This window comes from Huiozyma naganishii, chromosome 2 (assembly GCF_000348985.1).
Source record: "Huiozyma naganishii CBS 8797 chromosome 2, complete genome".
In the NCBI taxonomy this organism is placed as follows: Eukaryota; Fungi; Ascomycota; class Saccharomycetes; order Saccharomycetales; family Saccharomycetaceae; genus Huiozyma; species Huiozyma naganishii.
The window spans coordinates 261,304-285,637 of NC_035923.1; the positions used below are offsets into that span (position 1 = coordinate 261,304).

A 24,334-nucleotide genomic window follows, 5' to 3' on the forward strand; every position below is an offset into this window, starting at 1 on the left:
ATTAGATTTGACAGGTTCGCATTGATTTCATGACTTGGCGTATCCAACCACAATATCGTGCGCATCCATTTTGAAAGTAGTGCCAGTTTTTTGCAAGGCTGCTGTGGCGCTCTCGATGGACGTGTATTCGACGAAGGCCAGCCGGCGGATCGCAACCATTCTAATATCGACGAGGTCAGGTCCATCAAAAACGTCACGAAGCTGGGTTTCCGTGGTGGTCTCTGGTAATTGCTGTACCAGTAACAATTTCGCCGGTGGGTTCGCTGTGACATCTACAATACCCTTCGGTACTTTTTTAGTAGTTGAGCTGGTGGTTGTGTTCGATTTCGGAGTCGGTTGTACCACGGTTTCCATACCTGTGGCATTACCCTCAGTTTCCTCCACCTCCTCGTCATCTACCACATCTACACGAACTTTAGCGACTATATCCTCGATCTGTGCTGGGTCAAGACCCTTCCTCCTCAGTTTATACCTTAGTCGCCTCAGCTTACGTTTCACTTTGTTCTGCACTATTTCTTCCATAGTCAGCTTCTTGATCCTCATTACCTTCTTAAACCTCTCCGGCTGGGTCAATGCCAGCCCCAGAAGGGACTCCTGTTCTGCCCAACGTATTTCCACCCTCTTGCCCCTGAAGTTCATACCCTGGAACGCGTTCATAAACTGCTCCGCGGAGTGCTCATCGACAAAAGTGACAAAGCACTGGCCCGCCATCGAGCCGCTGTTGGACCGCGCAATGGACAAGATCCGGTGTGTTTCATCGAGAAACGGTCCCGGGACCGCCTGTGTACCTGATATCTGGTGGATCGGTAGCAGCAGTGTCGTATCATGTACGTACCTGTTTGTAGGGTTGATCGCCGAGAGAAACGATCGTATGTAATTAGCCCTGTTGTGCGGTCTAGTAGGCAAGTTTCTTAAATATAAGGTGGTACCCATCTGTAGGGAGGGAATGTATCTTGTAGAAATGCAACGGTCAAGGTCCAAGACGTGGAACAGAAGGGCAAAGTGCACTCTTGTTCCCATGTCAAAGAGCATAAACTTATAAAAGCAAAAAAAAGACGAAACTTTTCAATAGAGATACAAATTAGAAGGGCAAGAATACATATAAATATTTATAGAGATAGATATAGGTTATAGTTTCTAAGCTTCTTATTTGGCGGCCTTGGTAGCGGCCTTGGTGACCTTACCAGCCTTGTCGGACTTGACGACGGACTTGATGACACCGACGGCGACGGTTTGTCTCATGTCTCTGACGGCGAATCTACCTAGAGGTGGGTAGTCAGTGAAGGCTTCGACACACATTGGCTTGGATGGAACGAACTTAACCAAGGCGGCGTCACCGGACTTCAAGAACTTTGGAGAGTCTTCCAACTTCTTACCGGATCTTCTGTCGTTCTTCTCCAACAATTCATCGAATCTACAGGCAATGTGAGCGGTGTGACAATCCAAGACTGGACTGTACCCGGCAGAGATTTGACCTGGATGGTTCAAGACGATGACGGTGGCGTTGAAAGATTCACTGGCCTTTGGAGGTTCGTTCTTGGAGTCACCACAGACGTTACCTCTTCTGATTTCCTTGACGGAAACGTTCTTGACGTTGAAACCGACGTTGTCACCTGGAAGACCTTGCTCCAATTGTTCGTGGTGCATTTCGACGGACTTGACTTCGGTGGTGACACCGGCTGGGGCGAAAGTGACGATCATACCTGGCTTGATGACACCGGTTTCGACTCTACCGACTGGCACCGTACCGATACCACCGATCTTGTAGACATCTTGCAATGGCAATCTCAATGGCTTGTCAGTTGGTCTGGTTGGAGTGTCAATGGCGTCAATGGCTTCCAACAAGGTCTTACCCTTGACGACACCGGCCTTGGTCTCCTTCTCCCAGCCCTTGTACCATGGGGCGTTGGTGGTGGCCTCAATCATGTTGTCACCGTTCCAACCAGAGATTGGGACGAATGGAACAGTCTTTGGGTTGTAACCGACCTTCTTGATGAAGTTAGCAGTTTCCTTGCAAATTTCTTGGAATCTGGATTCATCCCACTTGACGGAGTCCATCTTGTTGACAGCAACAATCAATTGCTTGACACCTAGAGTGTAAGCCAACAAAGCGTGCTCTCTAGTTTGACCGTCCTTGGAGATACCGGCTTCGAATTCACCGACACCACCAGCGATAATCAAGATAGCACAATCGGCTTGAGAGGTACCGGTAATCATGTTCTTGATGAAATCTCTGTGACCTGGAGCGTCAATGACGGTGACCTGGTACTTTGGAGTCTCGAACTTCCATAGAGCGATATCGATGGTGATACCTCTCTCTCTTTCAGCCTTTAACTTGTCCAAAACCCAAGCGTACTTGAAAGAACCCTTACCCAATTCGGCGGCTTCCTTCTCGAACTTTTCGATGGTTCTCTTGTCAATACCACCACACTTGTAAATCAAGTGACCGGTGGTAGTAGACTTACCAGAGTCGACGTGACCGATAACGACAACGTTAATGTGAGACTTTTCCTTACCCATTGTAGCTTAGTTTATTGATGAGGATGCGTGGATCTACCAGGAAGAAGGAATATTCACAAGAAGAAAGAGAGAGCAGAAGAACAAGAAACAAGAGACAAGAAAAAAAACGACTGGAAGAACCTTGTATTTAAATACTTTAAAGGTCATCCCAACAAAAACGTACGAGCCTCATTGCTGTTTCTTTTTGAAGAAGAAAAAGGAAAAAAATTGAATAATTTTAGCGTCCCTCCAAAAGAAGAAAAAAACTGAAAGGACGATAAAAATTTTCTTTCTTCGTTCGACGCGATGAAACAGCAAGTACTGGCCCCATGGGGGAACTCCTGGCACCAGTGCAGGCTGCCCCCGAGACTGCCGCGGCAGAAGGGGGCGGAACGGGGGGGCTAGGGGCCCAACGGTGCCGTGCGGGGAGCAGAGAGAGTTTTTTCCGAAAGCAGAAATGACCTCTTCTTGAACTTATTTTCTCATCTCATATTTTTTCAGAATGTGCGGATGTGTACGCTGGTGTCTGGGTGGCAACAGCAGTCACTTCTGTGTTTGCGTTTTTGGGTGCACACTGTAATTTAGGGGAGTTCCCAGAAAACTACGTCATTTCAGTTTCTGGAGTCCAGACGCTCGGCAGCGATGCCCTCTGCGCAACGAACGCTTTCTCTGTAGGTGTTATGTAGAGGAGTTCGAAGGTGTAAGGGTATCCTGAAGGTGTTTCCCTACTTACACACACCCACAAACAGATGTATCTCAGTTTGAAGGGTTAGTTAGTGGGTGGTGTACATCTTTTGTGCAACACCGGATGTTGGTTGGTGTCTCTTGTTGCATCCCAAAATTCAGGGAGCGGGCTAAGGGACAGAGGGAGGGTGATGGAACTCACGTTTATATATAAACCTCTTCTTGTGTATGGTACGGTATGGTATTTGTGCCCATTGATATCTGTTGGATCTTCGTTCTTGTTCAAGTAGTATCTCGACGCATTACAAGAAAACATCGCCCAACATGTCAGTTCAATTTTCAGATATCGACAAGCTAGCAGTCTCCACACTCAGGCTTTTGTCCGTGGACCAGGTCTCGAAGGCCAATTCGGGGCACCCGGGGGCTCCCCTCGGATTGGCACCCACGGCGCATGTTCTGTTGAGACACATGCACTTGAACCCAACCAACTTGGACTGGATCAACAGGGACAGGTTCGTGTTGTCCAATGGGCACGCGTGTGCGTTGCTGTACTCCATGCTGCATCTGTGCGGGTACGATTTCTCGATTGAGGACTTGAAACAGTTCAGGCAGATCGACTCGAAGACCCCGGGCCACCCGGAGTTTGAGCTGCCCGGTGTGGAATTGACCACTGGGCCGCTGGGCCAGGGGATCTCCAACGCCGTGGGGATCGCGATTGCCCAGGAGAACTTTGCCGCCACGTACAACAAACCCGGGTACACTCTGTCGGACTCCTTCACTTACGTGCTTCTCGGGGATGGATGCCTGCAGGAGGGGGTCTCCTCTGAGGCGTGTTCTTTAGCGGGTCACTTGAAACTGGGGAATCTGATTGCCTTCTACGACGACAACCACATTACAATTGACGGTAGCACCAGCTTCTCCTTCGATGAGGATGTCTTGAAAAGGTACGAGGCCTATGGTTGGGAGGTCATGACAGTCGAGAAGGGGGATGCAGATTTGGAGTCCATCAACAGAGCTCTCGAATCGGCAAAGAAGAACAAGGACAAACCCACCATTATCAAGGTCACCACCACAATTGGTTTCGGATCGTTGAACCAGGGCACTGCCGGTGTTCACGGGGCCGCTCTGAAACCAGACGACGTCAAGCAGTTGAAGAAGAAGTTTGGGTTCAACCCAGACAAGTTCTTCACCGTCCCACAGGAGGTTTACGATTTCTACAAGAAATCTGTCGTGGAGCCAGGTGTTAAGGCAAACCAACAGTGGGACGAATTGTTCCGCAATTACAGGGAAAAGTTCCCTCAATTGGGGATGGAACTGGACAGGAGACTGCGTGGGGAATTGCCAAAAAACTGGGAGCAGAAACTCCCCGTGTTCAAACCAACAGACTCTGCCGTGGCCACCAGAAAGATCTCGGAGTTGGTCTTGGAGAACATATACCCGGTTCTTCCCGAATTGATCGGCGGGTCCGCGGATTTGACACCTTCCAATCTAACAAGAACCAAAACCGCAATTGACTTCCAACCACCTTCGTCAGGACTGGGTGACTATTCGGGGAGATACATCCGCTACGGTATCAGAGAACATGGGATGGGCGCCATCATGAACGGTATTTCTGCCTTTGGGGCCAACTACAAACCTTACGGGGGTACATTCTTAAACTTTGTCTCCTACGCGGCTGGGGCAGTCAGATTGGCCGCTCTTTCTGGACACACCGTTATCTGGGTTGCCACTCACGACTCCATCGGACTAGGTGAGGACGGCCCTACACACCAACCGATTGAGACTCTTACCCACTTGAGGGCAATCCCAAACCTTCACGTGTGGAGACCAGCAGACGGGAATGAAACAAATGCAGCGTACAAGGCTGCCATTGAGGCAAAAGGGTCTCCAAGCATCATCGCCCTCTCGAGACAAAACTTGCCTCAACTGGAAGGTTCTTGTAAGGACAAGTCGACCAAGGGTGCGTATGTCGTTCAAGATGTTGAGAACCCAGACCTGATCATCGCGTCCACGGGCTCAGAGGTTCATTTGTGTATCGAGGCGGCTAAGATCCTGGCCTCGAAACCATCCCCAATCAAAGTGCGTGTTGTCTCCATGCCAGATTTCATGACGTTCGATTGTCAGTCTGAAGAATACAGAGTTTCCGTGCTCCCAGATGGTATCCCCATATTGTCTGTTGAGGTTGCTGCTACCTCCGGTTGGGGTAAGTACTCACACGAGCATTTTGGTATCGACAGGTTTGGGTGCTCAGGTAAAGGTCCGGACGTCTACAAGTTTTTCGATTTTGTGCCAGAGGGAATTGCCAAGAGAGCTGAAAAAGTCGCAGACTATTACAAGGGTAAAACACTCTACTCTCCAATCAAGAAGGCTTTGCCCTTCAAGAGTACTAATGTTTGATGTGATCAGTGAGCGGTAGTAAAGTACATTTGTACTGTGTGTTTTTCTGTTTAAACTTTTAATATATCACTAGATTGCTTTTATTGTTAGTTAATTGTGTTTTTTTACTTCAAAAAGGCTAAGGCTAAGAGAAATACGTTCAGAGTACTACAAGGAAGTGCTTTTATGCGATTTCATTTTAGCGATTTAAAGGGTTTTATCGTGTTCAAGATTCAATTTTGAAGTTAATACTTTTACGTTTGCTACAATTTAATAATTGTAAAAAGAAAATGGTAACTAAAAAGAATTTCCCTATAAAACATAATTAACATTAATTACTTGAGTTCCCATCATGCATAGTTCACTCTCATCACAAAGCACAGCGAACTGTTAAATTATGATCTGGATGTATATCATCCTAGACGATAATGAGATGGAAAACTGTATACAAAAGAAGAGATCCCATAGTTACTCACTTATTAGTATAGACTATGGAAAGTATTGTAGATCAATACATTAGAAAGCTGAAGCCTTTTTTACACTAACATCATTTTGAATGTTTCATCTCACATAACCTAAATTAGTTCACGAGAAAAGAAAAGTTTACGAGCTGTTAAAATTCAAAGGATATTCTAAACAAAAAGAACCGTCCTCCACGACGGAACTTCAGTCAGCGTGTGCAACCCATTAGAAAGAGCCTTACATGTGTCATGTTCGCTCAGGTTAAGCCCGGCGGAACACGCGGAATTGCACTGTGAAACACTACAAAATTTCCTCCGAAAAAAATGTAAGCCAAAAATTCCACTGGAAAGTTGGATTCATCATTGTTTTTCCGCTGAATCAAATTTCCACCGCAATGAAGCTCGAAACTCTGACTCAGTTTACACATTGTCCAAGTCCGATTTGGCATAGATACCTATATATATAAGACACTGGTTAGTTAAATTTGGTTTGTCGAAGAGCGATTGAACTTTTGCCTGAGAGGAACTTACCAAAGTACAACCACATCACTATGTCTTCTGCTGAAACCTGGTTACAAATATTGGATAACCCAACGCTGACTGTTCTGCCTCATGACTACTTACGTCCACAGGAGGAACCATTTGCAGAAGAGGCGGAGTACATTCTACAACTGCCACAGTTGGATCTCCCATCAGTCCCTGCAAATATCAGTGATAAGTATATCGTCGCCCTTAGTGTATGGGCCACGCTGATGTACAGAGTATCTGCAGACGACGACATTGTTTTGTACATTAGCAACAATAAAGTCTTAAGATTTACTATTCAGCCAACTTGGTCATTCAATGAGTTATACAGTACAATATCTGAAGAAATCGGAAAAGTCGCTGAATTACAAGACATTTCCTTCGACAGTCTTGCAGAAAAGTTGCAAGCTTCGAACGAACTAGAAAAAGCACCCCAACTATTCAGACTGGGTTTTGTTGAAAACCAAAGAGTTAGATTGGAACAGTTCAACCACCACAGACTAGACTTGGTCATAAATTTGGACAATAAATCGGGGCATCATTTGTTACAATTGACGTATAATAAGCTACTATATTCTGAAGCCAGAATTAAAGTGGTGGCCGATCAATTCACGCAACTCCTAAGTGCACTACTTAACGACCCTTCGACCTGCATCACAAAAATCTCCATGATCACATCTTCCTCGCAGGGTGTGTTGCCAGATCCCACCACAAACCTTGGTTGGTGTGATTTTGTTGGATGCATTCACGACATTTTCCAAGACAACGCTGAAAAATTTCCCGAAAGAACCTGTGTTGTTGAGACCGGTCCAGTTGATTCCAAAAATCCTTCTCGTGTTTTCACTTACAAAGATATCAACAGGGCATCCAACGTTGTTGCCCATTACTTGATCAAAACCGAGATTCAAAAAGGCGATGTTGTCATGATTTATTCCTCGAGAGGTGTTGATTTGATGGTTTGTGTAATGGGTGTATTAAAAGCTGGTGCAACCTTTTCGGTAATCGACCCTGCTTACCCACCAGCTAGGCAAACCATTTATCTAGGTGTCGCCAAACCAAGAGGTTTGATCGTGATCAGATCTGCTGGGAAATTGGACCAACTAGTAGAAGACTACATCACCAGAGAGTTGGATGTCATTACACGCATTCCCTCCATTGCCATCCAAGATGACGCGTCCTTACAAGGCTCTTTGGATAAATCCAATGATGTTTTGCTTCCCTATCAGGAATTGAAGGATACTCGTACCGGTGTAGTGGTTGGTCCGGACTCTAATCCAACTCTATCATTCACCTCTGGTTCCGAAGGTATTCCAAAAGGTGTTCTAGGGAGACATTTCTCATTAGCATATTACTTCAGCTGGATGGCTAAACAGTTCCATCTTTCAGAAAATGATAAATTCACTATGCTAAGTGGTATTGCTCATGACCCTATTCAAAGAGACATGTTCACACCGCTGTTTTTGGGGGCTCAACTTTACGTACCCACGGAAGATGATATAGGTACGCCAGGGAAACTAGCCGAATGGATGGGTACCTATAACTGTACCGTTACCCACTTGACCCCAGCAATGGGTCAACTACTAACAGCTCAGGCCACAGTGCCATTTCCTAAACTGCACCATGCCTTCTTTGTCGGCGATATTCTAACCAAGCGTGATTGTTTGCGGTTACAAACATTAGCCGAAAATTGTTGCATTGTTAACATGTACGGTACCACAGAAACCCAACGTGCCGTTTCTTTCTTCGAAGTCCACTCAAGGCGCGAAGAACCTACCTTTTTGAAGAAATTGAAGGATGTCATGCCTGCTGGTAAAGGGATGAAAAATGTCCAACTGCTGGTGGTAAACAGGAACGACCGTACTCAAATTTGTGGGGTTGGAGAAGTGGGTGAAATTTATGTGCGCGCTGGTGGCCTAGCTGAGGGGTACAGAGGGTTGCCTGACTTGAACAAAGAGAAGTTTGTTAACAATTGGTTTGTTGATAAGAACCATTGGGACCATCTAGATAAAAATAACAATGAACCATGGAGGGAATTCTGGTATGGTCCAAGAGACAGGCTTTATAGAACTGGTGACTTGGGTCGTTACTTACCGGACGGAAATTGTGAATGCTGCGGTAGAGCGGATGATCAAGTCAAAATCAGAGGGTTCAGAATCGAGCTAGGTGAAATTGACACTCATATATCCCAACATCCCCTAGTGAGAGAAAATATCACATTGGTTCGTAACAATGCGGACGGTGAAAAAACTCTCATTACCTTTATGGTACCAAGATTTGATAAATCAGAAGAGCTATCTAAGTTCCAAACTCCAGTTCCAGAAACGCTATTGTCGGACCAGACTGTTAAGGGCTTAGTCAGCTACCATTTATTGGCTAAAGACATTAAATCATTTTTGAAAAAGAGACTGGCAAGTTATGCAATGCCATCTTTGATTGTTGTTTGGGACAAATTACCTTTGAATCCCAACGGTAAGGTTGATAAACCTAAACTACAATTTCCCTCCAACAAGCAATTGGATCTGGTTGCTGCTAACGTGTCGTCCGAGATCGATGAATCTGAATTCAGTGATACGGAAAGAGAAGTTCGCGATCTATGGTTAAACGTTCTACCTACAAAACCGGCATCCGTGTCTGTTGAGGACTCATTTTTCGATCTTGGCGGGCATTCTATTTTGGCCACCAAAATGATCTTCACTTTGAAGAAGAAGTTGAATATCGACCTTCCATTGGGTACAATTTTCAAATATCCAACAATCAAGGCTTTTGCCGCTGAATTGAATCGTATAAGACAGCCTGGTGGACAGACTCCAGAATCAGAGACGGACACAGTAGACTACAGCGCTGATGCCAGGAACCTAGTTCAGACTCTTCCAGCTACTTATGCATCTCGTCCTGACTTCAACATTTCTGAACCACAGACCATCAATGTTTTCGTTACTGGTGCTACTGGTTTCTTGGGTTCCTACATTGTTTCCAATTTGTTAAACCGTTCGAATGAAACTACCAAATTTAAAGTGTTTGCTCATGTGCGTGCAAAGGACGTGAAATCTGGTTTAGAAAGATTGACCAAAGCCGGCACTGCCTACGGGACTTGGTCGGACAACTTTGCTCAAAACGTTGAAGTTATTTTGGGTGATTTGTCTAAGAGTAATTTTGGTTTACCTACTGATCAGTGGAAAGAGTTAACTGAGACTATTGACGTAATCATCCATAATGGTGCAATGGTCCACTGGGTGTTCCCATACGCTAAAATGAGGGATGCTAATGTTATATCGACTATCAACGTTATGAATTTGGCTGCATCTGGTAAGCCAAAATTCTTTGATTTTGTCTCATCGACTTCTACATTGGACACCAAACACTACTTTGACCTGTCTGATAGATTGGTTGCTGAGGGGAAAAGTGGTATCCTTGAGTCCGATGATTTGGCTGGATCATCTAAGGGTCTAGGTGGAGGTTACGGGCAATCGAAATGGGCCGCCGAGTACATAATTAGACGTGCTGGTGAAAGAGGCTTACGTGGGTGTATTGTCAGACCTGGTTATGTTACTGGCTACTCCAAGAACGGTTCCTGTAACACTGATGACTTTTTGTTAAGATGCTTGAAGAGTGCTGTCCAATTGGGCAAGATCCCTGACATTGACAATACCGTCAACATGGTACCTGTTGACCATGTTGCCCAAGTGGTTGTGTCAACGTCGTTAAACCCACCAGAAAAGAAGGCAGTTGCCGTTGCTCACGTTACCGCCCACCCACGTATTCTGTTCAAAGATTACCTGTACACTTTGAAAAAATATGGCTACGATGTTGAAATCGAGGATTATAGCTCATGGTGTCAAGATTTGGAGCATTCTATTATGCAGGAACACCAGGATAATGCATTATATCCATTACTACACATGGTGCTTGATAACCTACCTGAAAACACCAAAGCTCCTGAACTTGATGATAGAAATGCTATAAAATCGTTGAACGCTGATGCAACCTGGACAGGAACCAACCATTCTGCAGGTGCTGGCGCCACTCCGGAGCAAATAGGGATCTATATCTCGTTTTTGAACAAAGTCGGTTATTTGCCATCTCTGGAAAGAGCAGGAGGCGCTCCGCTGCCCGAAATTTCTGTCCAACAAGCACAAGTTGAACTTGTTGCATCTGGTGCTGGTGCTCGTTCTACTGCGACCTCAACTTAGATGTGTATTATTGTATAATGAAAAACCTGTAATAAAATATATTTAATGTACCTAAAATATGCTAATATGTATATACCTGATGTGCATGGTGGGACAAGCGAACACACAGAAAGAATTCCCATAACGTTCAATTGTTGAATAAAAATTGCAAATCGTCGGGTGTCAACCTGCTGATGGCTGCCTCATCTTGGTTGATTGTGGCGTGAATCATATTTGCTTTCTTTTCCTGTAGCTCGATGATTCTCGATTCTATACTGTCTTCGATGCAAAATCTGGTAATCTTGACAGGTCTAAACTGACCAATTCTATGTACTCTGTCACCACTCTGCCACTCCACACTAGGATTCCACCAAGGGTCTAAAATGAACACTTGAGAAGCCTCACACAGATTCAATGCCACACCACCTGCTTTTAAACTGACCAGGAAGACCTCGCAACGAATGTTGTTCATAAAATATTTGATAGTTTGATCTCTCTGAGTTGGGGACATGCTACCTTGTAGTTTGACAGTCTTAAACCCTGCTCTCCTCAATCTCCACTCAACAAGGTCTAGCATACTGGTAAACTGTGAAAAGACAATTGACTTGATAGTTTTTTCCTTCGATCTTAGCTTGTATAACTCCTCAACCAACGCCTCAATTTTCGTTGAAGATTTCCATGTGTCCTGAAGGTTTAGTCTACTGATAATGCTTTGTTTTTTAAAGGCCGCCATATCTACCTCCAGTGCCGGTTGGGAGAGATCAATACTCAACCCAATGTGACAGACGGGACAAGTCAATTTTTGCGCGTTTTTGTCCATGAACGACTCAACGTACTCCTTTATGCAGAGTCTGCAAAATCTGTGATGACAATGCGATTCTATTGGTTCCTCTGCTTCATCATCACATAATTCACATATTATAACATCAGAGACACTAGGGTCACTTTTCCTGAAACGTTTCAAAACAAGATCCGGATGATCAGCCAGCTGTCTCATTCTTGTGATCAGCGAGAAAATGTTCGCATAGTTGTTCAACACAATACCTTCCTCTACGTAGGAATTGTACTTCCTCTTAACGTCACTGTACAAGCTTCTGTACAGATCCTTTTCTTCTTCGTTGAAACAGTCACGTCTAACGGTAACAATCCTTGGAGGCAACCCCAAATCGTCGGCACGTTCCACTTTAGTCCTTCGTAACATTATATTTTTAAGAAGTGTTTGGATGTTCATGAACGATTCCAATCCTGGCCCCTCAACACCAAATTTTTGAATGTTTTTCAACATAAAATGATTGAAGAAATTGGTGTGCTGCATGATAACATGGTTACAACGGTCGCAATGCATATTATCAGAAAATTTCCATTCCTTTGAGGCACAATCGCACTTTGTGCAGAAATATTGGGAAAATGGTTCTATGTTCAGAAACCTAATCAGTGAGTACATTTCACCAATTCGGTTTTGCAGTGGGGTACCACTGAGACACCATCTTTTCTCTGTCTTGATCACGTTGACAGCCCTTGCGGTGTTACTTTGTCTGTCCTTGATATTGTGTGCCTCATCAAGGATCACTCTGTAGAAATTGATATTATGCAACACAGATTTTTCTTTGACCAAGCCAGACTTTCTTCTAAACCCATAATTTTGTTTCCTGTATACCGATTCAATAACCGAGTATGTTGTTAGGATAACGTCGAATTCCGAAATGTCCGCAATCTTATTAGTCCTTGTGGCGCCGTGATAGACGTACACTTTCAACTTACCGTTCGTGTGCTGATCGATTTCGTTTTTCCACTGTATTAGCGCTACTGTGGGTGCAATGACCAATGATGGTCTCTTGGTCACATCCGCCATCAAAAGTGCAATTGTCTGTATGGTCTTACCCATACCCATTTCATCTGCCAGGACACCGCCAGCGTATTTACCCGCTTCTTGTTCCAAGAGCCAGTGTAAACCTTCCAACTGGAAGGGTAATAGTTTAATACTCATACCTTCTGGTTGGTTCGATCTAATCGGAGTATAGGCTGGTGAATTTTGCAAATCAGGGAAGACGTCCTTTAACTCCGGATGATTTTCGAACAGTCTCTGAGTGTTTCTTTCATACGGTGTGATCTTGGGTGCTTTTCTCTTCTTTGTCGATTTTGCCCTTTTCGCTGGGGCCTTCCTCTTTTTCGACAAAGCTTCGTCGTCATCACTTTCACCAACCTCTGTGATTTGTAATTCATCAACCTCATTTTTGACACCCACTAATTCCTTTTCTTCCTCCTCTTTTACAGGAGCCACATCCGTGTCATCTTCAAGATAGTCCTCATCGTCATTGTAATCGTCACTTATGTTGAGATGCTTGTCCGGTGTTTTCTCTAATTTCAAAGTAGCGTCATCTTCTTCGTTCTCAAAATCGTTGATTTCTACGTAGTTAACCTTGGCCTTAGCTGCTCTGCTACGCCCACTTCTTGTTCTCCGGATAAACCCACCTTCTTGCATGCTGACCTGACCAGGAGGTGCCCCAAAGGATGAGAGAGGCGGAGTAAATGGAATATGATCTTCTTCGTTGCAACTGTGCACTGAACATTTTATGTCATTTCAAATCGAAGTATCTTTTTTTCTTTTCTTTTTCCGCATTCCCCACAAAAAGGAAAGAAAAAAGAAACAGCGTGCAATTTCTATTTTGGAAACTGCAGCGAAGCTCATTTTCCTAAAATGGAAATGAGAGCGGGTTGTCATAGCGACAGGTAATTTGACCAGTATAACGTCATCAGCAGCTTAAATTGCTTTTGGTTTGTCTACTATATAACGGTGAACATAGAGAAGATAGTACAGTGATGAGTTGGTTTGTATGTAGGGGGACAGATAACCCAAATGAGTTCTTGGAGGGAGCTGCGCGGGGAGCCCGTTTATTCAGTCTCCACGATGTCTTCTAGAAATGCTTTGATTTGGGCTAATGTATCATCTCTTGTGTTTTGCGAAACCATTTCTGTAGGGAGAAGGTAGATACACTGATTCCCATAACCATACTGTGATGACCAGTGTTTGGTACAAAGCAGGTAGAATTACAGCAAACGTGGTATTCATTTTACAACAATACCTGTTAGTAACAACACTCTCTGGGGGCTAAAATGACAACAGCAATAACATACCTAATGCCTGTGGTTCGATTTTTTCAAGAACGTCCTTGTAGTTCGCTTGATTACTGCTTCTAATCTCTTGCATTGTGAGGTCTCTCACTTTATCAGCCCATCCGTCTTGCAACAATTTGTCATTCAATGCATTGGATATTCTATTACCACATGTTAGTAAAAGACTGCACGATGTAGCAAATAACAACGCTGGTAGGTGGGACCCACGGGCGAGAACTTACTTTTCGTAGTTTCCTGATTCGACCAGATAACTCTGTATCTGCGCCTTCAAATCGGAGGCCATTGGATAATGGAACTGAGAGTAGCGTTAACCAGAGTAAGTAATGACCTTCTGCTCTTCTGCAAAACGATGTGAAGAGTCTGCCTCAGTTCCAAGGGACCCACTCAGTGTCTGTCTCTATCCTTCGCAGTTCATTTCAACAGTCGCTTTCTCTTTGACGTTTTGAGGCCTTTGAAGTTCTTACCCGAAGGGTGAAGAAGGGCTATCCCAGGAAGGGAGAACGTTGGCTGTAAGAGTGCACTTCTCCCGGTGGACCTCTCTCCACGGGGACATATTGCATCTTGCGCTTCTTAGATATATGAGCTTGTGTCTTGGTAGGAGGTTAGTGTCGCGAGGGTTCAAAGTAATGAGTGCAGTGAAGGGTAGTCCCAGCAAGGCACGGTTGGTGTCGTCGCGTCCCGTGTTGGACACGAACGAGTGCAAGTGGATTGGGCTTGAGAAGATGAAGTATCTCGACCCGAACGGTAATGAGAGGGAGTGGGACTGTGCTGTGCGCAAGACTAGAAACACAGGGAACGTCGACGGTATCGGGATATTTACCATCTTAAACTACAAAGACGGTCGTCCCCTGGAGGTGCTGTTGCAAAAACAGTTTAGACCACCCGTGGAAGGTGTCTGTATCGAGGTCCCCGCGGGCTTGATCGACGCCGACGAGGGGATTGAAACCGCTGCTCTGAGAGAGCTGCTTGAGGAGACCGGCTACATAGGCAAGATCATCAAGCAGGGCCCCATCATCTACAACGACCCAGGGTTCACCAACACGAACATGTCATTGCTCACTGCCGAGGTGGATATGACATTGGACGAAAACAAGAACCCAAAGACGCAACTGGAAGAAAACGAGTTCATCGAGTGCTTCACCGTGCCTCTGAAAGAACTGCCCGAAGAGATGCTCAAACTCGAGAAAGAGGGCTACAAGTTGGATGCACGTATCCAAAACGTGGCACACGGTATTGCGATTGCCAGACAGTACAACCTGTAGAACTGAACCTTACGTTCCCTCTGTATGTATTTGTTTTCTAATTCTCAGTTCTCTCGATGTACGAACAAGACATTACAAAGGGAAATCCATCAATTGCTAAGTAAGTATAGAGCTAAAGGGTTTCCAGATGCTCGGAGCCATGTGCTGCGCTGTTCTGGCCGCTGCTGCTGCGGTCACATCTTGCAAGAGACCTCTTCACAGTGACGAAAAAAGAATGAAAAATTTTTTGCATATAAATTTCAAAGAGATATTGACATCGCTTTCTTATCGGTATCTGGATAACTTCCAGTTTCCAGTTGTCTTGCATACTTGGTATTTCACGTTTGTTTATACAGAGATCAGTCAATTGCATCCATTGATCACTTCAGTCACAATTACAACAATGTCCGAACAAATTACACACCCAACGATTGTCGATGGCTGGTTCAGAGAAATCTCTGATACCATGTGGCCCGGTGAAGCCATGACTTTGAAGGTGGACAAAGTTCTTCACCACGAGAAGTCCAAGTACCAGGATGTCCTGATCTTCAAGTCTACCGATTTTGGTAACGTCCTTGTTCTAGATAACGCCATCCAGGTTACTGAGCGCGATGAGTTCTCTTATCAGGAAATGATTGCCCATTTAGCATTGAACTCCCACCCTAACCCAAAGAAGGTTTTGGTCATTGGTGGTGGTGATGGTGGTGTCCTCAGAGAAATTGTCAAGCACGAGTGCGTCGAGGAGGCCGTCCTATGTGACATTGATGAGGCTGTCATCAGACTGTCAAAAAAGTACCTGCCAGATATGTCCAAGTCTTACGACCATCCAAAGGTCAAGGTCCACATTGGTGACGGTTTCCAGTTCTTGAAGGAGTACCAGAACACTTTTGACGTTATCATCACGGACTCTTCCGACCCAGAGGGTCCAGCTGAAACTTTGTTCCAGAAGCCTTACTTCGAATTGCTAAACGATGCCTTGACCGAAAAGGGTGTCATCACCACTCAAGCTGAATCGTTCTGGATTCATCTGCCAATTATCAAAGACTTGAAAAAGGCCTGTAAGGCCGTGTTCCCTGTCGCTGAATACGCATGGACTTCTATTCCAACTTACCCAACTGGTATGATTGGTTTCATGGTCTGCTCCAAGGACAAATCCGTAAACGTCAAGAAACCATTACGTGAAATTTCCAGCGCGGAGGAAGAGAAACTGTACAGATACTACAGCAAGGACATCCATGCGGCATCCTTTGTCTTGCCAACATGGGTCGCCAAGGAATTAGAATGAACAATATAGTCACCGTATATATGTACTGATAAGCGTTCATAATAACCTCCACAAAATTTTCTGTAAATGAATACCAACCCCACAAAACTCTTTCCGCATCCTTAATCCAGTGACTAAAGTGTATCGAAGGGATAATTACACGTTGATGGTAATGCTGTTCGCCAACATACTTAGCTCTCTTTACTTGTGTAAGAACAAAATGTATTTACAGGGTATCAAGAACAACAAAAGAAAACACTATATAGATATAGTAAAATGTACAAAGTACAGTGTAGGAGAATGGGAAAATAAACCTTGCTCATGGAATTTCCAGCTTATTTGTGTATCAATCTCAATTCCTTCATGGACGCCTTCCAACTCGAATTCCACCTGTTTTCAGACTCTCTTCTTGCACCCTCCTTTAACGCGGTAAGGATTTTTCGATCCTTTGTGGCAAAAATCAACGCTTCGTGTAGCTCGCGACGATCCATGAATTTCAAACCGTTCACATCGTGCTTTACTAACTCATCCAGTACTGGATAATTCAGCGCAATCACGGGAATCCCTGAACCGAACATATCCAAAATCTTCATTGGTAAGTCTAGACCAGAACTTGACGTATGGAGGGATACCCCAAAATCACACAGCCGTAGCAGTTTGGGGTAATCCTCGGAAGATAACCACACGAATTCGATGTGGACACGATTCCAAAGCTTTTTATTTTTGGCCACTTCACCAATAAAATGGTCCTTCAAGGGGCCTTTCCCCGTGATGAAACACAAGATCCGGGGTAGCGAAGAATCAAACTTCTTATACGAACTCTCGTAAATTTTCAGAGCACCCAGGAGAATCGATATATCTTCGTCTGGTGTGAAGGACGTCGACGTGACAATTATTTTGTCGCCCTTCTCCAAATCGAAATCTTGTGGAATCAAATCCTTGATGAACGGTTCACTGTGAATTGCCTCATTTCTTGACTTACCGGATACTCCATCGGACAATTCAAAAGGTCTAAACTGTACAGCAGGTCTATCGTAAAACACCACACAGTTTTTTTCGGGAATCCAGAATTTATCGGATAAGAACTGTTTCATCGCCTTTGTCACTGTCAAATGATAGTTAGCTCCATGGGCAAACAAGAACTCAATGGCAATGGAAATTAAAACTAGTGGGTGCCAATTGTTACCGCTATATTTTAACCGTAGGATGGAGTACGCAAGGTTGTGCCAGTCTATAATTAGTTTACACCTGAACAGGTACCTGTACACTACCACAATCGGCAAAATCGGAATGCTTGGTGGATTCTGAACCAGTATGTAATCACTTCCTCTCAAAGCCCATAAATGCTTCACAATCCCGAACACCTGACCCAACACTTTACCAATCATCCCACCCTTAGTGCATCTCCCTAAAGAGTGCACCGTTATATTAGGGTCCTCGCTGATACTCTCTGGCAATTTGTTATCTACGTACCCGCACAGTTCCACCTCAAAGTTGCTTTCACTAAAACTGGAGGCATGGTAGCAAATACGAGGGGAATGGCCCAAATCGCCAAGAACATAAATAATTATCCTCTTCTTAGTCGATCTCTCCCCGTAAAACACATACGGGAAAACAACGTACAACGCCAATGGCAGCGAAATGTACACAATAAGCAACCACAAAAGCCAATTAGGTACCCAGCTGAAAAGAGACATACCACCTCTTGCCCCTATGAACTCAACCAAGAAGACACTTCGCCAGAGAGATGCCCACATCTCACATATAGCATTGCTTTGTAGAAGCGTCTCTTGAACTCTATTTCCGTGAAAAGTGACGTTCTTCGAGCCTCAAAAAAAAGACGAAAATAAAAACACGAAATCAGAAACTCACCTTCAAAAATGGGTTTCCCGTTGAGATCAGATCAGATTAGAATACAGACGCCACGTTGTATTCAGAGTAACAGGCTTCAACTATGTCTTCAAACCTAACGGAGGAACAAATTGCTGAGTTTAAGGAGGCCTTTGCGCTGTTTGACAAGGACAACAATGGGTCTATTTCGTCAAGCGAGCTTGCGACGGTCATGAGGTCTCTTGGGCTGTCCCCCAGTGAGGCGGAGGTTGCTGACTTGATGAACGAAATCGATGTCGATGGTAATCATAAGATCGAGTTCAGCGAGTTTTTGGCGCTGATGTCCCGTCAGTTGAAGTCCAACGACTCCGAACAAGAGCTTTTGGAGGCCTTCAAAGTGTTCGACAAAAACGGCGATGGATTAATCTCTGCTGCCGAGTTGAAACATGTGTTGACCTCCATCGGTGAGAAATTAACAGATGCGGAAGTAGACGATATGTTGAAAGAAGTAAGTGATGGTTCCGGTGAAATCAATATCGAACAGTTCGCTGCTTTACTATCCAAATAAGCGTATCTCCTAAAGAAAAAATAATGTTACTATGTAAATTATATAGAAAGAAAATTCAAGTATTGATTGCTGTTATCCACGAACAAAAAGAAGGACAGAACGAGGAGGAATCTTGTATTCATATGCAAGCGTACATATACATAACATCTTGAATGGAGATCAATTTCAGATGAGCCGTCGGCGTATACTTACTTTTGGCTATTTAGTTTACTGATGACTCTTGATAATATTAAGGATGAGACGAACAAATTTGTTTAATGGAACGTATCATCCTTTGCTGGGACAGCCTCCTTTTTGTATATTGAGAAGGGGTTAATATCGTCATCGTCATCCTTCCCGGAGCCACCTTCCTTGCTGGAGTTTGCACCGCTTGTTACCTTATTGGGTAGTGGCATAGCCTTCCGCTGTGCAGGTGGTGCGGGGGGTGACTGCCTACTGCGAAAGTCTGACTCCCTACGGTCCAATGCCTTCCCTACACTTTTCGATGGTACCGTAGAAACAGCATCGTAGAATACATCCTTCGATAAGTCAGCCAAATTGCTTGGTTTTGGCTTTACAGCGGGAGGTGAGCTTTTCTTATCAGTAGGCTTCAATTGGAATCCAGCAGGTTTTGGTTTAACGGTTGGCGGTTTCATTTTGTCCTTCAACCCCTTGTTCAGGGATAATGATGACACACCATGGGTAACATTGTCGAGGATCTTAGCATGTGTACTCGATTCGGAACCTGAACCCTTTTGGAAGTTACCATCTCCGATTATTTCTTTATCGAGCATTTTGGCGGAAGCTTTGAATTGTTTTGATGGCTGTAAGAACTGTTGGAGTGTACCGTCATTCGAACCCTTTCTACCGGAACATTCATCGTCTACTGCATTGGTAACTTCCGAGGGAACGTAATCTAGAGATTCCGGTGCCATTATTTGTATCCCATGGAACTTAGACCCACTTTCAATACTCCTTTTCGAGGCTAAAGATGTCATAGAAGGGGAGCGCAGGTCTGGTTCAGGAGAGCGCCGTGTCTGCTTCTGTTGAGTTTCCCTCGCTTTCTGAGAAGGTTTTGGAGGTACTGGAAAGTGGTTTGGGTCAAAGCGCTTTCCAGCAAACACAGCAGCTCTAGCTATATCATCATTCTTGGTACGGTGTTCGAAGCTTGACAAGGAAGCTGAAGACCGACTCTTTGGGAGAGGGTTCGACTCAACAAAATTACTCATCACTTCCGTATCTGAATCCAATACTTGTGACTTCCCGCCAATGCTTTCCGTAGACCGATGCGGTTTTGGTGGGGGAGCAAACGAAGTTGTGGGTTCATTATATTCGCCCAAGATGACTGGTTTTGCACTTGATTGTACTGGATGTGTGTTATCGGTTTTCTGCTCATTGGAATTCACGACAGGAAGAGGTTGCGTTGCATGACCTGTAGTATTACCTGTTGGACTACTCTCGTTGGCTGACCTTTTTGGTATTGCCGGTGGGGCGCTAGGAGATAAAGAACTTGTCGTTGAATTCAATGAAACTTTAGAGGAATAAACCAGCGGTCTAAGTGGCGCTTGGTTTCTATCAAATGGAATTTCCCAGGAACGATGTGGCTTTGGAGGTGGTGCAAAATTGAGCACCGGTTCCTGATACCTACCTATAATCCCAGCCTTTTCCTGTTTATCCTGGTTTTGTAGCTCTGTAGAAGAGCTTTTGTTGCTAGTGCCGGAACGTATGTGTTCTGATGACGAGGAGGACCTACCGGCGTCCGTCGACACCACAGGGGGAGCAACCGGAGACTGACCCTTCGACGAGGTAGCTGATCCAGCATACTTATGTCTAGGAGGTGGATCGAGCGCCGTAGCATCAATTAACTGAATCGGTTCTTTCTTTTGATGTTTTGACGCCTCATATTCCTCTCTGTTGAAAGGCTTGACTTTGATTTGAGGTCCTATTGCCACTGCGGCAGGATTCAAAACGGAAGATGGCAGATTGTTCACGTTTTCAGCAATATTTCTCGTTGTGAGCTCAGACATTGGGATCTGTGAAGGAAGAGGCACCATTGGTCGATTTTGTATGGAGTTTGCAGTTTGATGTTCAAACTCAGGGTTACCTTGGGATTGCTGGGGTTGTGCTTCATTATGAAAACTTTGCTCTGTTGAGTGAGGTGATATATATTGTGGACTGTTTTGTTGATAACCTTGATCCATTTGCTGCTGTTGCATACCCTGTTGAAAGCCTTGCCCCATTTGCTGCTGTGGCATACCTTGTTGATAGCCTTGTCCCATCTGATGTGGAGGCATACCTTGTTGATTACCTTGCCCATGTTGTTGAAATGGAGTATTCTGATAATATTGTGCTTGTTGCTGTTGCTGCTGCTGCTGTTGCTGCTGAGGCATAGATTGATATGAGGAAGTTTCAAATGACATTGATCTGTCGTAGTGCCGCTGTTCCTGCCCTTGCCCCATATTTCGATTAAAAAATGGATCAGATGGACTGCTGTATAGAATTGGCTGCTGTGGATTCGCCTGGTTATAAGCTTGAGTACTCATGCCATTTGAGATCAATGATCCATCAGTTCGATATTGGTTCTGTCCCGGTTTTAAAGGGGGAGGAGGGAACATTTTTGGATCGTTCATTTGTTCAATCCTTCTGGCCTCATGGACGGAACTCTCATCACTTTCCCCATCATTGGATCCGTTTCTGTTCTTCTGTGCCGCATTGCTGGAATTGTAATGCTTTTTACTTGCTTGATAACCGGTCTTCGCGACGTATTTTGTTCCCTGATAACCGTACTTTCCTGCAGTTTTCAAACCAGACACTATCGAACCTTTATTCTTATCCCAGAATTCATCCATGATACCGTCTGCACCACTATAATTGACTTGTTTTGCGCTCGGACTGCTCTTTTTCACCTTCTCTCTTAATCCCAACGACCTCCAGTTTTTGGGGGGGATTAGCGCGATTTTTTTATTATAAATTTCTTTCACAGATCAGTCTTTTTTATATCTCTGCATGTAACAGAGAGTAACCGATCCCCCTGCGTATGCCGATCCTGTGGAACTGTTATGGGTTTAATAAAGTGGTGGACATCGATCCTGTGGTAATTGGTCTTTGGGAAGTGCTGCTGGACAGCGCGATTCTGTACCACGACGATGTTTTGAATGTTGACGGTCTTGCAATTGACGATCAGCGCGATGACGACATAGTTCGGAGAAATATCACAATTGAGGGACCAAATTTTGTCTTCAGATTGGTGTTCCGAGAGGACAAGATGGGTCCAGTATCGGCACTGTGTTATGCAGAAGATATCTCACTAAGAGACACGTGGTTCAACTGGCTGAAAAATAGTCTTGGCATCATTATCTGGCCCCTATCCTTCAATACCGACCAGATGTTTAGTATACTGGACGCCCAAATTGTTGGGAATAAAGGCAAGTTGTATGATACGAAGTTGATATTCCAAGATAATGAATTGGATGACGAGGAAACAAGTCAGGAACTGAAATATTTGGGCAAGTACTCGATTGAAATTTCGAAGTTCAGCATCGGTCAATTGGTGGGGGATAACAGAGAGTCAGTCTATCTAAAGAAAGTTCTGCCGTATCTGTACGAGAAGACAGGTTTCAAAGTGTTGGAGTTACCAATCAAACACATCATTTTAACAAACCTAATTACCGTACGCTCCGCCAACATAGTTACCCAAAAGCTAGATGTAACTGATGAGGCTAAGCTGTATATATACAGTTTAATCGAGGGGTATCACTCGCCCGATTATGCAGCCGGTGCCACTAACTTTTCTCCGAGTCTCCCTCTACGTCAAAACTAGTACCACACCCACATTTACTCTTCAAAGCGGCACTTTCAATTTTGAAACTCGACCCGATAAGCTCAGTGGTATAGTTTAACGTGGAATTGTTGAGTATCTTGAGAGACTGCGGGTCTATCATGACTTTTCCCTTGGGGTTCAACAGGTATACTATACTGTCCTGGGCGCGGCCTCCAAACTCGTCATCTTCTGCCTCCGTTACAGCTTTGGATGTGGGTACCTCTTTCTTCAAGTGTAAATTATACTGATATCCATGGCACCCGCCACTCTCGACGTCAATGGAGAGGTACTCCTTTGACGAGTCATATATATCGCTCAACTTATTCGCAGCCCTCTGTGTAATATTCAGATTTAATTTCTGATCCGCCAGATTTAGCACCTGGCGCGGCTGTACCAAAGAGGCGGCGAGATTACTTGATGCAAACCGTACAAAGTTTCGACTTCCCCGGAAAAACATTACACCCCCCGTACCTGGTGTACTCGAGTACCGCGCAGCAACACCACCACTGTACGCACCGAACCGCTGCTTTGACACAATGCACTCTTATTCTTTATATAGGAACCGGTGTTGGGATTAGTAATCTTGTATACCAATTTTTGTTTTTTGCGCTTGTGATGACTCTGTATATGACCAAACGGTTCTCCGAGTAGACGTTACGGTGAATCAGAGGTACACAATTCCGAATGGATTGATAATGGGAAGACAGAGCACAGTATATATTTCTTATGTGTGACCCGCGTGTATATAAAAAGTAATATTCAATAGATCTATTAGAGAAGAAGTCAAGGACACTGCGATCGGATCATTCGGTCTTGACACCTTCAGCGGAGGAGATTTCCTCTATCTTTGGTTTCGAGGCGTCGGCAGCGTCGGTGGCTGGCTTACCCATGAACCCGTCCAATAAGCTTGGAGTCTTGAATGGTCTCTTCAATTCCCCCGTGGCAGCGTTACCGAACAAGTGAATTTTGGTTTCGTTGTGCTCCAAGGCGGACTTAATAGGGTTGATACATTGCATGAACAGTGGGTTTGTGTATTTCATGTACAAGTGCATGAACCCCATCATGGCAACACCTGTGAAGATAGACTTGATGGCGGAGTCGATCTCGGTCAAATCGTAGTCCCTTACGGTGGTGTATTCGACCTGTTCTGGTTCGTTTGGCTTCATGGCGTTCTTTGGCTTGACAATCTTCAACTTGGTCAAATCGTTGGTGGCGACGATCTTGCGTCTGACGAGCTGGTAGATCAGGAATCCCAGGACGGTACAGGACACGTAGGCAATTCTGATGTACAGAATGTTAGTTTCGTCCTCCATATCTATCTTACGGGACAGTTGCATCATGACTAGCATGACAGCGATATTGGTGACAGCTGGCGACAACATTTCGATGATATTGTGGCTTTTTTTGGAAGTGTACTGTTTAGTGTGTGGCAGGGTATTACTACCTCGAAATCAACGGTATAAAGTACCAAGTACGTAATCAAACAACGAATATAGCTGAGGGTCCACCAAGATAACAAAAAGAAGGTGAACAAATTATATATTGCGGTTAAATGCAAAACATGGTCGCTGTTCAAAACGAAAAAAACAAGAAAAAAAAATAGTTGAAGTTGGCATCACTCGTGAAGAATGATGTTGAATGTCAGGAAGAACGCTGCGGAAGGCCCGAGAACAGCGCGTCCCGCGGGACGTGTCCCTGAGGCTGTGGATCTAAACGTAGAGGCGAGCGGGTGTCGCTCTTCTGGTGCCGATACTTTACAGGAAGATACATATGTACATGCGCA

General features: G+C 44.6%; 14 protein-coding genes across 14 annotated transcripts; 6 read left to right on the top strand and 8 right to left on the bottom strand.

Moving 5' to 3' along the window:
• Positions 1 to 27: 27 nt before the first annotated feature.
• MUD1 (Mud1p) lies at positions 28 to 1,032 on the bottom strand (the record flags this gene model as incomplete). Its single annotated transcript, XM_022611422.1, has 1 exon — positions 28 to 1,032. One exon carries the CDS (start codon positions 1,030 to 1,032, stop codon positions 28 to 30), a length of 1,005 nt encoding a protein of 334 aa, XP_022462833.1.
• A 114-nt stretch (positions 1,033 to 1,146) lies between these two features.
• On the bottom strand, positions 1,147 to 2,520 carry TEF2 (translation elongation factor EF-1 alpha; the record flags this gene model as incomplete). The annotated part of the gene is made up of 1 exon (XM_022611423.1): positions 1,147 to 2,520. The coding sequence occupies one exon, from the start codon at positions 2,518 to 2,520 to the stop codon at positions 1,147 to 1,149; it is 1,374 nt and encodes a 457-aa protein (XP_022462834.1).
• A 987-nt stretch (positions 2,521 to 3,507) lies between these two features.
• Positions 3,508 to 5,580, top strand: TKL2 (transketolase TKL2; the record flags this gene model as incomplete). Its single annotated transcript, XM_022611424.1, has 1 exon — positions 3,508 to 5,580. The coding sequence occupies one exon, from the start codon at positions 3,508 to 3,510 to the stop codon at positions 5,578 to 5,580; it is 2,073 nt and encodes a 690-aa protein (XP_022462835.1).
• Positions 5,581 to 6,571: 991 nt separating this feature from the next.
• Positions 6,572 to 10,735, top strand: LYS2 (L-aminoadipate-semialdehyde dehydrogenase; the record flags this gene model as incomplete). The annotated part of the gene is made up of 1 exon (XM_022611425.1): positions 6,572 to 10,735. The coding sequence occupies one exon, from the start codon at positions 6,572 to 6,574 to the stop codon at positions 10,733 to 10,735; it is 4,164 nt and encodes a 1,387-aa protein (XP_022462836.1).
• A 127-nt stretch (positions 10,736 to 10,862) lies between these two features.
• On the bottom strand, positions 10,863 to 13,196 carry RAD16 (DNA repair protein RAD16; the record flags this gene model as incomplete). The annotated part of the gene is made up of 1 exon (XM_022611427.1): positions 10,863 to 13,196. One exon carries the CDS (start codon positions 13,194 to 13,196, stop codon positions 10,863 to 10,865), a length of 2,334 nt encoding a protein of 777 aa, XP_022462837.1.
• Positions 13,197 to 13,606: 410 nt separating this feature from the next.
• SUS1 (Sus1p) lies at positions 13,607 to 14,132 on the bottom strand (the record flags this gene model as incomplete). Its single annotated transcript, XM_022611428.1, has 3 exons — positions 13,607 to 13,686; positions 13,850 to 13,989; positions 14,071 to 14,132. The coding sequence occupies 3 exons, from the start codon at positions 14,130 to 14,132 to the stop codon at positions 13,607 to 13,609; spliced, it is 282 nt and encodes a 93-aa protein (XP_022462838.1).
• Positions 14,133 to 14,427: 295 nt separating this feature from the next.
• YSA1 (ADP-ribose diphosphatase) lies at positions 14,428 to 15,111 on the top strand (the record flags this gene model as incomplete). Its single annotated transcript, XM_022611429.1, has 1 exon — positions 14,428 to 15,111. The coding sequence occupies one exon, from the start codon at positions 14,428 to 14,430 to the stop codon at positions 15,109 to 15,111; it is 684 nt and encodes a 227-aa protein (XP_022462839.1).
• Positions 15,112 to 15,493: 382 nt separating this feature from the next.
• Positions 15,494 to 16,375, top strand: SPE3 (spermidine synthase; the record flags this gene model as incomplete). Its single annotated transcript, XM_022611430.1, has 1 exon — positions 15,494 to 16,375. The coding sequence occupies one exon, from the start codon at positions 15,494 to 15,496 to the stop codon at positions 16,373 to 16,375; it is 882 nt and encodes a 293-aa protein (XP_022462840.1).
• A 314-nt stretch (positions 16,376 to 16,689) lies between these two features.
• ALG1 (chitobiosyldiphosphodolichol beta-1,4 mannosyltransferase) lies at positions 16,690 to 18,051 on the bottom strand (the record flags this gene model as incomplete). Its single annotated transcript, XM_022611431.1, has 1 exon — positions 16,690 to 18,051. The coding sequence occupies one exon, from the start codon at positions 18,049 to 18,051 to the stop codon at positions 16,690 to 16,692; it is 1,362 nt and encodes a 453-aa protein (XP_022462841.1).
• Positions 18,052 to 18,308: 257 nt separating this feature from the next.
• On the top strand, positions 18,309 to 18,752 carry CMD1 (calmodulin; the record flags this gene model as incomplete). The annotated part of the gene is made up of 1 exon (XM_022611432.1): positions 18,309 to 18,752. The coding sequence occupies one exon, from the start codon at positions 18,309 to 18,311 to the stop codon at positions 18,750 to 18,752; it is 444 nt and encodes a 147-aa protein (XP_022462842.1).
• A 254-nt stretch (positions 18,753 to 19,006) lies between these two features.
• Positions 19,007 to 21,580, bottom strand: AIM3 (Aim3p; the record flags this gene model as incomplete). The annotated part of the gene is made up of 1 exon (XM_022611433.1): positions 19,007 to 21,580. One exon carries the CDS (start codon positions 21,578 to 21,580, stop codon positions 19,007 to 19,009), a length of 2,574 nt encoding a protein of 857 aa, XP_022462843.1.
• Positions 21,581 to 21,768: 188 nt separating this feature from the next.
• On the top strand, positions 21,769 to 22,551 carry IML3 (Iml3p; the record flags this gene model as incomplete). The annotated part of the gene is made up of 1 exon (XM_022611434.1): positions 21,769 to 22,551. The coding sequence occupies one exon, from the start codon at positions 21,769 to 21,771 to the stop codon at positions 22,549 to 22,551; it is 783 nt and encodes a 260-aa protein (XP_022462844.1).
• KNAG0B01520 (HesB/IscA family protein) lies at positions 22,514 to 23,008 on the bottom strand (the record flags this gene model as incomplete). Its single annotated transcript, XM_022611435.1, has 1 exon — positions 22,514 to 23,008. One exon carries the CDS (start codon positions 23,006 to 23,008, stop codon positions 22,514 to 22,516), a length of 495 nt encoding a protein of 164 aa, XP_022462845.1.
• Positions 23,009 to 23,354: 346 nt separating this feature from the next.
• Positions 23,355 to 23,933, bottom strand: SND3 (Snd3p; the record flags this gene model as incomplete). The annotated part of the gene is made up of 1 exon (XM_022611436.1): positions 23,355 to 23,933. The coding sequence occupies one exon, from the start codon at positions 23,931 to 23,933 to the stop codon at positions 23,355 to 23,357; it is 579 nt and encodes a 192-aa protein (XP_022462846.1).
• Between the last annotated feature and the right edge of the window lie 401 nt (positions 23,934 to 24,334).